The sequence below is a fragment of the Chiloscyllium punctatum genome, chromosome 39, assembly GCF_047496795.1.
Source record: "Chiloscyllium punctatum isolate Juve2018m chromosome 39, sChiPun1.3, whole genome shotgun sequence".
Lineage (NCBI taxonomy): Eukaryota > Metazoa > Chordata > Chondrichthyes > Orectolobiformes > Hemiscylliidae > Chiloscyllium > Chiloscyllium punctatum.
Window position 1 is genome coordinate 21,469,579 of NC_092777.1, and position 16,341 is coordinate 21,485,919.

A 16,341-nucleotide genomic window follows, 5' to 3' on the forward strand; every position below is an offset into this window, starting at 1 on the left:
ATGCAGTAGAGCGACAGAACCAAAACCTCTCTCCAATAGCTTGATTTGAACTGAAAACAAAAGGTAGTTCCTGGCTTTCAGAAACACTCTTGGTGAAGGAGCAGTCAGTGGTCAGTTAGCGATTTCACCCTCTGACCAATACCCAAATATGGAACATTTTGTGCCATTTTCGGATACCTTTCCAGCATAAGCCCATACATATAAAGAATTCACATCACCAAGTGAAAAGATTGCTCTTTAAAGGACCGTGGTAGTCAATTGTAATTTGTCCAGTTGGCGGAAATGATGTGTATGGGGTTCCCACGTATCGAATCCCTGCAGGAGAATCCAATGGAAACGATAGATTGACTGGATTATGTGTCTGTAAGAGCGGAACATCAGTTCCCTGGCTGAGGTGACGGCAAACGCGAAGGATCACTGTATGTACACTGTTCAGTGATGGGGACTTTGGTTTGTTACTTTAGATTTAGTGTTCCCGTTAGAGATTGCAGGGTCCCTGCTGCTAGTTAATTTCTCATAGCAGTCACTCTTTCTGTCCCATTCACAAGGGGCGGTATATGTTCGTGGGACTAGCGTCCACAGTAAGTGAAAATTGCAGGTTTGAATTCATTCAGACGTGCGAATTATAATATTATTAGAATTTATATATATCTCTTTATCCCGTCTAAATTGTTCAGAGCACTTCATTGGCAGTGGGCGATTGATCCACAGAATGTGTTAAGCCATGTATTCACATATTTTAAACGTTAGGTACAACTGGACCGTGGTAATTTATTATCGACTTATTTAGTGGGACAATTGGTAGCTTACAAAACTGAAATACCGCAAGCAACGCAGTTCCTCCCATGAAAGCTGTTTAGTTTAAATTTTCCTGTGTCATGCTCATTGAAGCAGGAGCCAACTAGATTAGTAACACTGAAAGGCCAGCGGACTGCTTCGCTGTGTGTGTATGTACGGAGACGGGAGTGCAGGGCAGCACCGCAATGGGGTTGTGAGCTCTGTGACTGGATTGTGACATACACATTCCCTCAGCAACAGATTCCCCCTCCCTGTGGTGGTTGATTAATTTATCGTTGCCACATGTACTGATATGCAGTGAAAAGTGTTGTTTTGTGTGCTCTACAGCAGCTTGTACCATAAAAAGCGCACCAGGCTGGCAGAACCGATTGCAGAACAGTGTTACAGCCACAGAGAAAATGCAGAGAGATCAGAATTAACATTTGAGAGGTCAGTTCAAAAGTCTGATAACAAATGGAAGAAGCTGTTCTTGAATCTGTTAGTACCTGTTTTCAAACTTGTATATCTTCTGTCTGATGGGAGAGCGTATAACTGGAAAGTATATCCATTGACTCCATCTATATTTCCTGCCCCTCAGAAAAGCAACTGACATAATCAAAGACCCCTCCCAACCTGGTTATACTTCCTTCCACCCCCTTCCGTCGGGCAGAAGATATAAAAGTTTCAATACATGTACTAACAGATTCAAGAACAGCTTCTTCTTTGCTGTATTCAGACTTTTGCCTAGAGGAGGTGTTGTCACCTATCCTTACTGATTGTGTTGGTCAGGAAATCGAGAAACCAGTTACATAGTGGGGAGGTGAGACCTAGGTGTTAGAATTTAGACATGAATTTGTTTGGAATTATGGTGTTGAAGGCAGAACTGAAGTAGGAGCCTGACATAGGTAATCTTATTATCCAGATGTTCCAGAGATGAGTGTAGGGCCAGGAAGATGTTTCTCTTTGTTACTGCATCCCCACAATAAAACTGCGAGTGGATTATAACATCTGCACTCCCTCTATAATGGATTCCTGCTCTCTGTCCCCAGAGCCAAGAAGCCATGACAAGATTGTAACATCTGCACTCACTCTGTAATGGATTCCTGCTCTCTGTCCCTACCCCCAATGAAGCTCTGAGAAGATTGTAACATCTGCACTCTCTCACTAATAGGTTCTTGCTAAATAAAAGCAAATTACTGCGGATGCTGGAATCTGAAACCAAAAGAGAAAATGCTGGAAAATCTCAGCAGGTCTGGCAGCATCTGTAAGGAGAGAAAAGAGCTGACGTTTCGAGTCTAACTGACCCTTTGTCAAAGCTGAAAAAAGGGAGAAATAGGGAGGTATTTTTGCTGGGCTGAGAGAAGGTGAGTCATGGCTCCAGAAGCAAAAACTTGATAATGACAGTGCATAGAGAGATTATAGGGAGATTAGGAGCTGTGAATGACCAAGGCTGAAGCCAGTGCTATATGACAAAATATGTGGCGGATGGGGGGGATGGGTGAAGCAGAGGCAAAATGGAAATGGGAGAAGGGTAGCAAAGGGGGAAGAGGAGAGGAAAAAGGTGGTGAGAGAGTGGGGAGTGAGAAAAAGAGAGACAATCAAGAAATAAGAGGTACAGAACAGTGAAAAAAAAATTACAGAGCAGAATGAAAACAAGAGGGGTCGAGATGGGATAATCATCTGAAGTTGTTGAATTCAATGTTGAGACCGGCAGGTTGTAACGTGCCGAGTCGGAAGATGAGATGCTGTTTCTCCAGTTTGCATTGAGCTTCACTTGAACATTGCAGCAGGCCACGGACAGACATGTGGGTATGGGAGCAGGATTGGGTGTTGAAGTGGCAAGCCACGGGAAGGTCCGGGACCTGATTGCTTACAGGCAGAAGGTGCTCACCAAAGTGATCACCCAGTCAGCGTTTTGTCCCTCCGATATAAAGGAGACCACATTGGGAGCAATAAATGCAATAGACCAAATTGAAAGAGGTACAAGTGAAACGCTGCTTAATCTGAAATGAGTATTTGGGGCCTTGGATGGTGAGCATGGAAGGGGTAAAGGGGCAGGTGTTGCACGTTCTCCGATTGCATGGGAAGGTGCCGTGTGTGATGGGAGAGGTGTTAGGTGTGATGGAGGAGTGGACTTGGTTGTCCCGGAGGGAACGATCTCTGCGGAATGCAGACAGGGGGAGGGAAGGGAAGTTGTGTTTAGTGGTGGCGTTGTGTTGGAGTTGGTGAAAATGGCAGAGGATTATTCTTTGCATGTGAAGGCTGGTGGGGTGAAATTTGAGAACAAGAGGGACCCTATCCTTGTTCTGGGAGGGGAGGGAGGGGGTGAGGGTTGTGGCGCGGGAGATGGACCGCATACTGTCGAGAGCCCTGTCAACACTGTAGGTGGGAAGCCATGGTTGGAGAAGAAGGAGCACATATTAAGAGCACCACTTTGGAAAGTGGCCTCATCGGAACAAATGCGGCGGAGGCGAAGGAGCTGAGAGAAAGGGATCGAGTCCTTAGAGGACGTAGGGTGAGAAAAGCTGTAGTCCTGATAGCTGTGGGAGTCAGTGGGCTTGTAATGGATATTAGTGGATAGACTATAACTGGAAATGGAGACAGAAAGGACAAGGAAAGGAAGGCAAGTATCGGAGATGGACCAGTTGAAGGTGATGGAGGGATGGAAACTGGAAGCGAAGTTTATGAATTTTTCCAGGTCAGGACGAGAGCATGATGCCACACCAAAATAGTCATCGATGTACCGATACAGCAGTTGTGGGAGGGGACCTGGGTAGGCCTGAAACAAGAAATGTTCCATATACCCCATGAAAAGACAGGTATAGCTAGGACCCATGCGGGTACCCATTGCTGCACCTTTGATTTGGAGAAAATGGGATGAGTTGAAGGAGAAGTTGTTGAGAGAGAGAACAAATTCAGCCAGGAGGAGGAGAGTGGTGGTGGATGGAGATTGTTCGGGCCTCTTTTCGAGAAAGAAGTGAAGAGCTTTCAAGCCGTCTTGGTGTGGGATGGAGGTGGAAAGAGATTGCACATCCATGGTGAATAGAAGGTGGTTAGGGCCTGTGAATTGAAAGCTGTCAATGTGTCGCAGGGCATCAGAGAAATCCCGGATTTAGGTGGGGAGGGAGTGAACTGGAGGAGTAATGATGGGATCAAGGTAGGAGGAAATAAGTTCAGTGAGGCAGGAGCATGCTGACACAATGGGCCTGCCGAGACAGTCCTTCTTGTGGATTTTGGGGAGTAGGTAGAAACAGGCTGTCCAGGGTTGGGAGACTATGAGGTTGGAAGCTGTAGGGGGGGAGGCATCAGGAGGAAATGAGGTCAGTCACGGTGTTGGAGACAATGGCTTGATGCTCAGTGGTGTGGTCATGCTCCAGGGGGAGGTAGGAGGAGGAATCTGAGAGTTGGTGCTCAGCCTCTGCAAGGTAGAGGTCAGTACGCCAGACAACAACAGCACCCCCTTTGTCAGTAGGTTTGATGACAAGGTTGGGGTTGGACCTAAGGGAGCGAAGAGCAGAAAGTTCGGATGGAGAGAGGTTGGAATGGGTAAGAGGGGCAGAGAAATTAAGGCGGCCAATGTCCCATCGACAATTGTCAATGAAAAGTTCGAGGGAAGGAAATTGTCCTGGCAGGGTGTCCAATTAGAGGTGGAATGTTGGAGGGATGTGAAAGGATCTGTGGAGCGGGGGGAGAACTCTTGCCCAAAGAAGTGAGCATGAAAACGAAGGTGACGGCAGAAAAGCTCAGCATCATGTCGAGCCCGGAATTCATTGAAGTGGGGACGTAAGAGTACAAAGCTGAGTCCTTTGCTGAGAACAGCACGCTCAGCCTCAGAGGGGAAGGTCAGAGGGTATGGTGAACACACGGCAAGGGCTGGGGCTAGAGGAGATGGGGTTCAAGGGATTGGGACTGTTGGAAGGTGGAGGGTGGGCAGGGGTGTGGATGAGAAATTGAAGCTTGCGTTCCTTAACATCTGCAAGAAACAGGAAAAGTTTGGAGTTAAGGCGTCGAATGAAAAGACCGAGGGCAGGAAATTGTCCTGCCGGGGGTATCCAATTAGAGATGGAATGTTGGAGGGATGTGAAAGGATCTGTGGAGCAGGGGGAGGACTCTTGCCCAAAGAACTGAGCACGAAGGCGAAGGCGACGGAAGGAGAGCTCAATATCATCTTGAAATACTGCAGATGCTCAAAATCTGAACACAAAAAACAGAAAGTGCTGGAGAAACCTAAGGAGGTTTTGTAGCATCTGTAGAGAGAGAAACTAAGTTGATATTTCAAGTACAATATAACTATTCTTCAGAAATACATTTTATTTTTTGAACTTGCCTCTGTTAAATTCCAAAAGGCAGAGATTGCTACCCAAACAAAAATGATAGCAAATGGTTTTGTTTTAATTTGGTGTACAACACCAGAGTAGAGATTCAGCATGCCATCCAGAGCATTGAGAATTAGCTACCTGTTATCTTAAAGGCCTGAATTTCAATCCCAATGTTTCACCAAGTCCACAATTAGAGAATTAATACAAATGTCCGATGACAAGACAGAAATCTGACCTTGTGAGCTGCCTGGGTAAAGTTTCATATTCTTGTTAACCTTTCTGTGAAAAGTATTCTCATTTCCTCCCCTGTCCCCATTCTCCTGTTGATAATCTTGAATCTGTGTCTCTTGTTTACCATTTTGTTATCCTCTGAAAATTGCATTTCGTTACTGATAATCTCAAAAAAACGTCTTCCAATTTTTCAATTCTTTTTAATTGCTGTAAATTTTTATGTGTTGATTATTTGTTGTGCCTGTGCCTCTTGAATTGTGTACCCAGGTTTATATGTAGTATTCTAACAAGTATCAGATCAACCGGTCTTTTAGAAATTTATTTAACATTCAGTATCTTTAACACACAAAATCCAAATTCCTATTGACCTTTTGTGTAGTCTTTTCTACATGATGTCCAACTTTTAAAATCCTAGCTTCTTGCCATTTTATTTTACCAACTCTGTTTATACTATGCTTTCATTGTTTTCTTATCCAAAATAGACCATTTTGTTTTGTGCATCGAACTGTATCTGTCCATTTTCCACATCTTAAGATCAGAAACATTTAGCATTGTGTGATGTAAGAGCTGTGCATTTTGTTATACTGCCATCTCTGCTACTGTCCCTGTTGGCAAAATGTACATAAAATTGGCAACATAGCTACTTAAAATTTTTTTTGGCTTTATTTACACTTCTCCAACAGAGAGGGAAGTTGAGAAGGCAGTATAACAAAATGTTCAGCTCTTACAATATACAATATGCACAATTTACAGTAGCACCTCGACTTACAAACTTAATCCGTTCCGGGACTCGGTTTGCGAACTGAATCAATTTTTCCCATTGTTCAGATAGAGTAAGAATGCTTGGACATAGCAACGAACACTGTTTACAGCGCACATGCCAAAGACGAACTGAATGAGATCATGTGGGGCCCAAGAGCTTTTGCGTTCAACAAGCGCGTAGCAAAGCAGAACAATGAAACCACGTGGTTGCACACAGGCTTTTTGCATTCGTACCTTCGTTCGTACCTTGAATTTCGTACGTGCACTTCAAAATTTTACGTACAATCCTGTTCGCAAACCGATTTGTTCGTGAACGGGGTTGTTTGTATGTCGAGGCGCTACTGTACTTCTGATTGTCAGGCCATCCAATTTGATAGCTTGAACCAGCCTCAATCTCAGATCATGCACAGCAAAATTTTACGTACAATCCTGTTCGCAAACCGATTTGTTCGTGAACGGGGTTGTTTGTATGTCGAGGCGCTACTGTACTTCTGATTGTCAGGCCATCCAATTTGATAGCTTGAACCAGCCTCAATCTCATATGCCTTGTACTTATCGATTGTTGAGAAGATTTGTAGCTCAGGTTGATGGTAAGTATGTAAGTTAGCTCGTTGACCTTGAAGGTTTATTTTTGAACATTTTATCACCATACTAGATAACGTCATCAGTGAGAGTCTCTGGTATACTACCAGCTCTTCCACCAGCAATTCTCACTGATGATATTACTTAGTATGGTGATGAAACGTCTGAAATCAAATCTTCCAGCTCAGCAAGCTAACTTACATACTTTTGTACTTCTCTTTAACATAAATGTAAAAGGAATGGTATGGCATAATTACTTGTGCAATGACAGAATCTGCACCCTTCAAATCCTAGAGATATCGATTTATCTTGATCTTTGCTTTCTATTCTTCTTGCTACTCATCATTTAATATATGACCACATTCTCAGTAATGCTTTGTGTCTTATAAGTGATCTATTCAACAGTCATAGGGCATAGACGTGAGAAAACCTCTAGGGAATGAATGAATTTTGTCACCTTCAGCACCAGAAATGTGATTTGAAGTTGTGCTTCTGGGATCCAAGTATCAATTATCAATAGATCTTTATCAATATAATATTGGTGAAATGAGCAATAAAGAAACTTAATGATGCAGTGGACTTTATTAGAGCTGGGCTATTTTTAACCCTATTTTTATCTTTTTCAGATAGTGGCAAGGTATGTGGACTTTAAGCTCATGAAAGAATGGCAACTGACGCAGATGAGCCAAAAAAACTGAATTTTACTTTCGGTGTCATAGCAGACATTCAATATGCCAATACAGACAATGGTTACAATGGCACATGCACAATGAGACGTTATTACAGGAACAGCCTCCATTTACTGTGCAGTGCTGTCAGGGGATGGAATGAAGAAGTGAACACTCCTAGCTTTATTCTGCAGCTTGGAGACATCATTGATGGATGCAATTTGCAGCTAAAGTCCTCAGATCATGCACTTCAAGTGGTCTTAGATGAATTTTCAAAGTGCTCATCTCCTGTGCACCATATCTTGGGTAACCATGAATTGTATAATTTTGATAGGGAACTATTACTTAAATCAGCTCTCAATAGCGCGTGCCTGGGAAACAAAGATAGCAGCATTGAGACCTGGTCCAAACCTAATGACTCAGAGGCATTTTATGGCTATCATTTTAGTCCTTTCCCTAAGTTTCGATTCATAATCACCGACTCATACGACCTTAGCATTTTGGGAAGGAAATATTCCAGCAAGAAACATCGTGATTCGATGGAAATACTGAAGTCATACAACAAAAATGAGGATTTTAATAGCTCAAAAGGTAACTTAAGGTTACATCCATATGCACTGGTATCGGGTGACGATAAAGTTTTATTCAATTAACTGATAGAGTCTAGAGGTGTACAGCACGGAAACAGACCCTTTGGTCCAACCCATCCATGCCAACCAGATACCCAACCCAATCCAGTCCCATCTGCCAGCACCCAGTCCATATCCCTCCAAACCCTTCCTATTCATATACCCATCCAGATGCTTTTTTAAATGCTGTAATTGTACCAGCCTCCACCACTTCCTCTGGCAGCTCATTCCATAGACGTACCACCCTCTGCATGAAAAAGTTGCCCTTTTGGTCTCTTTTACCCAAGTTTTATATTACACAGATGATGGCAAGGGATGTGAAATTTAAAATGCTGAGAGAGACAACTGAAATGGATGAGGGTAAAACACATTGCATGTTACTTACTGATTTGAGTTGGGGCAGAATATATTGTCAATTAAACCAAGCCTGTTTCACCTTCATCCCTATTGATTTCAATCCATGGACAATGTATTTAATCTATTTATCTTGCTTATATGTAGACTTTACACTTCTTTATATTTGGAGACAGTGAGGTTTGCAGATGCTGGAGATCAGAGTCGAAAGTGTGTTGCTGGAAAAGCACAGCACATCAGGTAGCATCCAAGGAGCAGGAGATTCAACATTTTGGGCTGGAAACGTCATTTTTCCTGCTTCTTGGATGCTGCCTGACCTGCTGTGCTTTTCCAGCAACACATTCTCGACTTTTTTATATTTATCTGCCCATGTCCTACCTTAGTTCATGTATTGGATACAATTTTATTGCAAACTTCAAGGGTCCTAACATCGGGCCTAATTAGAGGTGTCAGAAAAAGTGAGGACTGCAGAGGCTGGAGATCAGAGCTGAAAATGTGTTGCTGGAAAAAGGCAGCAGGTCAGGCAGCATCCAAGGAGCAGGAGAATCGACATTTCAGGCATGAGCCCTTCTTCAGGAAGCTACCTAACCAGTCTGTCCTGAACTCACTGAACTAATAAAGGCAGAGTGGGATGTATGTGGATCTCAGTTTGACCCATCAGAATGCTGGCATGGCTAAAGCCTCCGTTGGAAAAGGTGGATCCTACTGACACAGGTCTGACAGCGTGGAGGAGCCCTCAGAGGGGTCAATATAATTTAAAGCAGTATATCTCCTTCCAACACACTTGAACAGGACACCGGTGTCATTGACATCGTCATTGTGCACCCCCATTATACTGGACCTGGGCATTGTGCTCACCTGTTACTACCTCTCCCTTACTGTTCTGCTGGTCGCTCCCATGTTCCTGCCTCTCCCTTACTGTTCTGCTGGTCTCTCCTATGTTGCTGCCTCTCCCTTCCTGTTCTGCTGGTCACAGCCCTTGTGGTGCCTTGTTTGCTATTGTCCTCACCACTGCCTACCATCCTCCAATGCTCACCATTTTCCTCATCCCTCATCAGTGGCCACCTCAAACCCCCCCCCCCCCCCCCCCCCCGCCCCCCGACCCCCAGCTTCCCTCTCCTCACTATCCCACTGGCCGCATCCTTCACTGCCCAGCTCAAGGACCAAGACAGAGAGTGAGGGCCCAAAGGGCTTTTGCTGATCGCGCCCTCAGTCTTTATGTTTGCCTTTTTACCCAGAAGTGTTATCACATGCAAGTCAGCGACTTTCCCACCACCAAGTAGCCATGATGTTTTTTGTTAAATCACTCCTCTCGTTCAACAGTTCTCTAACGCATTTCAGGGGCACCAGGCTGCTATGTGAAATAAGCCTGAAGTATGGAGTCATTAAACAGATCCTGTAACATTCCTGGCAGTGATACTGCAGGGACTGCAGTTGCACAGCTGGTGACGGTATCTCCCACGGTTGCATTGTAACAAATACCATTTGTTTAAATTAGCTGCCTGTCTTAGCTAAGTGTGCAGCCGAGCTGCACCTGGTCCTACTGTTGGTAGACTTTCTAAGTAGTGGGACAGCATGGGGCATCATCTTCAATTAGCTCCTGGCTATTTTTTTGTCTCAGACACCTCCCTCGCAGCAGTTGTGATTGATTTAACACAATCTGAAAATTAATCACTTCATACTGAATTTCTGAATCCAGTTTAATTTGAATTGCTTCTGGTCCCAACAGTATCACCATTCAATATTTCACACTGCTACAATCCCTCCAGTTCTGATATAAGTGCTTTAGTGCCCAATACCTTTGCTGCATGCACCTCAGCCAGTTACATCATCATTCCTATGATTTTCCAATCTCCTTGTTTAGCTTTTAGTTTAATTTATTGATTATTCCCCTGTGTGATTTGAAATTCAAGCGTAGCACATAATATGTCTTCATTATGTGGATTGTTAATTTTTCAGGAATATCATGGAGGTTGGTCAGGTAGTATTTTCTTTTAAATCGATGCAGACTGTTGTTAATTAAGTTATTGGTACAGGACAGTGTACCCAATAATCTAGCCACGTGGAGCCAGTTGCTTATTAGTAAATCAGAAATGAATAACAGAACCATTTTGGACACACAGTGCAAGTGTACATTAACCTTTTTGTGCCTTTTTATGCAAATGAAATTTTGTCAATTCATGATAAGGGGATTCAAGTAATAGTAAAGAAGTATTGCAATAACAACTGTACAGGGAATTTTCGACACCATTCTAGAACACTCTAAATTTGATTTCCATATTTAAGAAAGCCTGCATTGGAGACCATACAGTGAAAATTCACTAGATTGGGTAATCTTCTCATCCCAGGGACCAATGACAAGAGGCTGAGTAAATTGTGTCTGTATTCACTGAAGTTTGGAAGAATGTCATGATAACACTGAAACATTTCAAGATTATGAAAAGACTTGATAAGGTAGATACTGAGTTGCTGTTTCTCCTGGCTAGGCATTTAGGGTAAGAGGGCACAACTTCAGGATAAGAGGCTGAGATAAAGAAAAATATATCTCCATTTAAAAGGTTGTGGATCTGAGGAATTCTGTATCCAGAGGGCTACGGATGTATATAATCATTAAATTAATTTAAATTTGGAATAGGTAAATTTACTCTTGCTTCTGCTTATGTTTGTTAGTGTGGTGATAATGCAAAAGACAATATATGGTTATCACATTGGAGGCTATATTTCAGCTCTTCTGTCTTTGCTCCACTGAGGGTGAGTAGAGAAGGACGGAATTTTTTTTCAAAACCCCAAACCATGATGTTGAAAGTATGGAATAAGGACAAACTCCTGTAAAATTTCCATGAAACAGCAATGGCTGTTGTAGCTTTATTGTCTATCTCTAACTGGCCTTGAATTGAGTAGCTTGCTAAGTTGTTTCAGAAGGCAGTTGACAGTCAATCACGTAGAATCATAGTGTTGTACAGCATAGAAACAGACTCTTCGGTCCAACTCATCCATGCTGACCAGATAACCCAAATTAATTTAGTCCAATTACCTTCTAGACTCTTCCCATTCATTTGTACCAATATCCACCACTTACTCTAGCAGCTCATTCCATACATGCAATACTCTGCATCAAAATGTTGCCCTTTAGGTCCCTTTTATATCTTTCTCCCATCAATTTAAACCTATTGCCTCTAGTTCTGTACTCCCCTATTCTGGGAAAAAGACCTTGGCTTTTTACTCTATCCATGCCCCTCATGATTTTATAAACCTCTATAAGGTTACCCCTCAACCTCCAATGATCTGGGGAAAACAGCCCCAAACGTATTCGGCCTCTCCTTATAGCTCAAACCCTCCAACCCTGGCAACATCCTTGTAAATCTTTTGTGCACCTAACAGGAAGACCAGAATTGAATGCAATGGTCTAACCAGTGTCTTCAACAGTCGCAACACTCAATGCACTGACCAATAAACACAAATGTACCAAACGCCTTCTTTACTATCCTGTCTACCTGTGACTCCACCTTCAAGCGACTATGAACCTGCATCCCAAGGTCTCTTTTTTTGGAAACACTCCCCAGGACCTACCATTAAATGTATAAGTCCTGCCCTGATTTGCCTTTCCAAAAGGCAATACCTCACATTTTTCCAAATTAAACTCCATCTGCCACTCCTCGGCCTATTGGCTTATCTGATCGAGGTCCTTATGTACTCTGAGATAACCTTCATTGTCGACTACACCACCAATTTCAGTGTCATCTGCAAACCTACTAACCATTCCTCCTATACACCCATTCAAATCATTTATGTAAATGACAGCTGTGGGTCTGGAGTCACATGTAAGCCAGAGCAGGTGAGGTTGGCAGATTTCCTTCCCTGAAGGACATTAGTGAATCAGATCCATGTTTCCAACAATCAGCAATAGCTTCATGTTTATCTTTAGATTCTTAATTCCCAATGTTTTTTAAAAATTGAACTCAATTCCATCATCTGCCTGGGTCTTTGAACCTGGATCCTCAGAACATTTGCTGAGTTTCTGGGTGAATAGTATAGCAAAAATATCATTAAGCCATCGCCTCCACAAATTAATTTGAATTAGGGAATTAGTTTGTGTGGGGAAGAACCAAATACTAAAAAAGAGTATGTCTCCCAGTGGTGTTTCAAAAATGTGAAGAGTTTTCATATGTTCAAAATCATTACAAATTTAAAACTGAAAAGTTCTAAAATATTTCATTAACAGGGCTCAATGGGCTGGAAAAACGTTTTGTGGCGTTTAATGGAGGTTTCAGTAAGGAACAGTTGGATTGGCTGAACAAAATATTAACTTTCTCAGATCGTAACCAGGAGAAGGTTACAATTGCTGGTAGGTGCTGGTTATATAAAATCACAACATATTCAATTCAGAGTATATAGCTACACAATGGTATCAATGGGATAAAATTATAGACTTGGCAAGATTTTGTCAGTAAACATTAAACACATTCTTTAGAAATGAGGTTCTAATCTTATTACAAACAACAAAAAGAAAAAAATTCTCCTATTTCTTTAGAGCTTTGTGATTTCTTTAACAATGCAAACCATCATAAATTTGCTAACTTTAATTTTCCTCTCAATGCAACTTGCTCTTTAACATTTTAATAAATGATGTATGATATACAATAGTGCACTTAAAACTCAAATTTTCTTTTCCATCACTGGTTTCTAATTTTCTGGTGTTAACAAATAGAACTCGAGCAATATTGTTCATTATTCTGGCCTGCACTGTGATCCTTAAAGTGTGAAGACTTAAAACTGCGAGATCACCTAAAATCCCAAAACGTGTTTTTCTGTAATTTATTCATGGTGTATGGGCACTGCTGGCAAGATAAACATTTATTGCCCATCCCTGTTTACCCTTGAAAAGGTTGTAGTGAGTTGATTTCTTGAACTGCTGCAGTTGATTTAGTGTGGGTTGACCACCAGTGTTGTTAGAGAGTGAGTTACCTCCTGGTGACACTGAAGGAATGATGGTATATTTCCAAGTCTGGATGATAAATGGTTTGGAGTCCAACTTTCAGGCAGTGGGGTTCCCAAGGATCTGCTGTCTTGTCTTCTCGGATGGTATGGTCGTGAATTTGGAAGGTGCTAAGGAGAGTCAGTAATATCTTAAGTGCATTTTGTAGATGGGGGAACCTTAGCGGTGGTGGTGTTCCCATGCATTTGCTGCCCTAATCTTTCTAGTTGGTAGAAGTCACAAGTTCAGCTTTTTGACTTAAGATGTAACCTTCAACCTACCTAGAAACCCCAGTTCCAACCTCTTTGAACAAGGACCACTGTCTTATTATTTGTTTCTAAGATGGGAGAACAAAATCAAAACAATTCCCGGCTCCACACGCATAACTCATGAGAAAGTGGCTGGGAATGTGAGGTTTTCATTTCAGCGAGGTAGGAGTTCCTTGGGAGTTAAGGCCTGGTGACCCTGGAAGGTGAGCAGAGGGTGCTGTGTGCAGAAGTGTGCTGAATGGGAGGCGTATCTCCATCCATGGGCACTTTACCAAGCCATGCACCAGAATCACATAGGGGTGGAGATAGCTGCTGATTCATATAGACATGAAATGTGACCCACCTTCATTCCTACAGCCACAGTAATGATGGCCGTCATGTCTGCCAGAATTGGTAACTAGCTTCTTGTAGCGTTGTACATTCTAATCAAATTTTGCTCTTTGTGAATTGTTGTGAAACATCAATTAAAATTTCTATTTCTATTGTCACTATTTGTCAAGGTAACCACAACCTATAAAGTAAAAACCAAAGAATTGCAGATGCTGGAAATCTGAAACAAAAACAGAAATTTGAGTTATGAAGAAGGGTCACTGGACTAGAATATTAATCATAGGATCCCTACAGTGCAGAAGCAGGACATTCCACCCATCAAGTCTACACTAACTCTCCAAACAGCATCCCATCTGGATCAATCCCCCACCCTATCCCTGTAACCGTGCATTTCCTATGGCTGACCCACTGAGCCTGCACATTTCTGGACACTATGGGCAATTTAGCAGGGCCATTCAACCTAACCAGCACATCTTTGGCCTGTGGGAAGAAACTGGAGTACCTGGTGGAAACACACACAGACACAGGGAGAATGTGCAAACTCCACACAGATAGTTGCCTGAGGCTGGAATTAAACATGGGCCCCTAGTGCTGTGAGGCAGCAGTGCTAACCACTGAGCCACTGTGCTGCCCTAATTTGCTTTCTGTCCATGGATGATGCCAGTCCTGCTGATTTTTTCCAGCAATTTCTGTTTTTGTAACAGGCTATCTTTGACTATGGCTGTAATACAGCAATAGCCTCTTTTGCCATTCACCTGTGTTAAACAATAAAGTGAGACTGTACACCCTGATATGCCTCCAAATTCCACACACCTGCCTTTGTCCCTTAATACATTTGAATACGAAAAATGTCTCAATCACAGATTTAAAATTTAGAATCAATTTAGTATTAGCTGCTGTTTGCAGAACAGAGTTCTACTGAGTGTATTCCTACCTCACTCCTACAGGGTCTTGCTTTGACTTCAGACAATATCCCTTTGTCCTAGATTGTCCAATAAGAAAGCTCCTGTCTCTCTACCTGCTTCTTTTCATAGCTTGAGAATGTTAAGCAAAACACCGCTCAACTTTCTAATGTCTAGGCAGAACAACTCTAGTTTGTATAACCTCTTCTCCAAAATTTACTCTTGCAGGCTAATTATCATTCTTATAAATCCATGCTGTATTGCCTCCAATGTCAATATACTACAGCTCATTAAGGATATTCTCATGATGCTCCAGGTAAAGTCTTATCAATATAGCTAAAATGGATCTTTCAGAATGAATAGATTAGATTCCCTACAGTGTGGAAACAGGCCCTTCACCCCAACAAGTCCACATCAACCCTCTGAAGAGTGACCCAATTTCCCTCTGACTAATGCACCTAACACCATGGGCAATTTAACATGGCTTGCATATCTTTGGACTGTGGGAGGAAACCAACACAATGTGCAAACTCCATACAGACAGTCATCCGAGGCTGGGATCGAATCTGGGACCCTGATGCTGTGAGGCAGCAGTGCTAAGCACTGAGCCACTGTGCTACTCCCTTTATTTCAGTTCACTGGAGATAAAGGCCAGCAGAAGTCCATTAGTGTTTTATTGTGATTGTCAAATACGGCCCCATTTACTTTATATCAAATCCTTAGAAATAGTTAGATACCCTTAGAAAGAAGTTACAGATTCTAGGGCTCATCTTTCAAACAGTGAAGTTCCCAAATGGCACAAACATTTCCTGAAGTTATTCTCTGACTAAATCAGCAATATGATTTATGTAAGCTTTCATGTGTGATATCTGAAGACCCTGCTGTCTGATCCGGTATTGTCAGGTCAACTGGATTTGACGGCTGTCAATTTCGTACATCAGAGCAAACAAATAAAACTGTTGTATTTTTATTGCAGCTCATGTTCCAATCCATCCACAGTCTACAAATTCAAATGGACTTGCATGGAACTACGATGAGATCCTGTCGGTGTTGCATGCACACACGAGTGTTGTGTGTTTTCTGGCAGGACATGACCACAGTGGAGCTTACTGCTTGGATTGCCATGGAATTCACCATCTTACATTCGAAGGTGTGATTGAAACACCACCAGAGAGCCATGCATTTGGAACTATCTATGTATATGATGACAGAATGATTGTCAAGGGAAGAGGCAGGATTCAGGACAGGATTCTTCACTACAAGAAAATCTGAATCAAATAATCTTTAGCTCATCATAGAAATGTTAATGTTCTGTACCATATGAATACATTGGAAAAACAAGTGGGATCAAAATTAGATCATCGCCTGTTAAATATAGTAGCACCTACAGATTAAAATCTCAGATCCGAAAAGAGAGTGACGCATTCTGCTGTGTGTCAAGTGTATGTGTCTTTAATTCAACATTGTATGAACAGTTGACAAATTAGCTTTCTGCCTCATATAATCAAATCTTGTCCCAGGTTTCTTGCTCACTTTCTGATCT

The 16,341-nt window shown here is 42.3% G+C and overlaps 1 protein-coding gene across 1 annotated transcript; it reads left to right on the forward strand.

Moving 5' to 3' along the window:
- Positions 1-315: 315 nt before the first annotated feature.
- Positions 316-16,213, forward strand: LOC140463867 (manganese-dependent ADP-ribose/CDP-alcohol diphosphatase-like). The gene is made up of 4 exons (XM_072558295.1): positions 316-419; positions 7,298-7,930; positions 12,545-12,667; positions 15,775-16,213. The coding sequence occupies exons 2-4, from the start codon at positions 7,336-7,338 to the stop codon at positions 16,068-16,070; spliced, it is 1,014 nt and encodes a 337-aa protein (XP_072414396.1). The 5' UTR covers positions 316-419; positions 7,298-7,335; the 3' UTR covers positions 16,071-16,213.
- Positions 16,214-16,341: the final 128 nt, after the last annotated feature.

Excerpts from the sequence above, each read along its gene's own strand:
- LOC140463867 (XM_072558295.1), top strand. The coding sequence starts at position 7,336 with ATGGCAACTGACGCAGATGAGCCAAAAAAACTGAATTTTACTTTCGGT. Across the intron at positions 7,931-12,544 it reads GGATTTTAATAGCTCAAAAG|GGCTCAATGGGCTGGAAAAA; the intron begins GTAACTTAAGGT and ends TTTCATTAACAG. Across the intron at positions 12,668-15,774 it reads GGAGAAGGTTACAATTGCTG|CTCATGTTCCAATCCATCCA; the intron begins GTAGGTGCTGGT and ends TTTTTATTGCAG.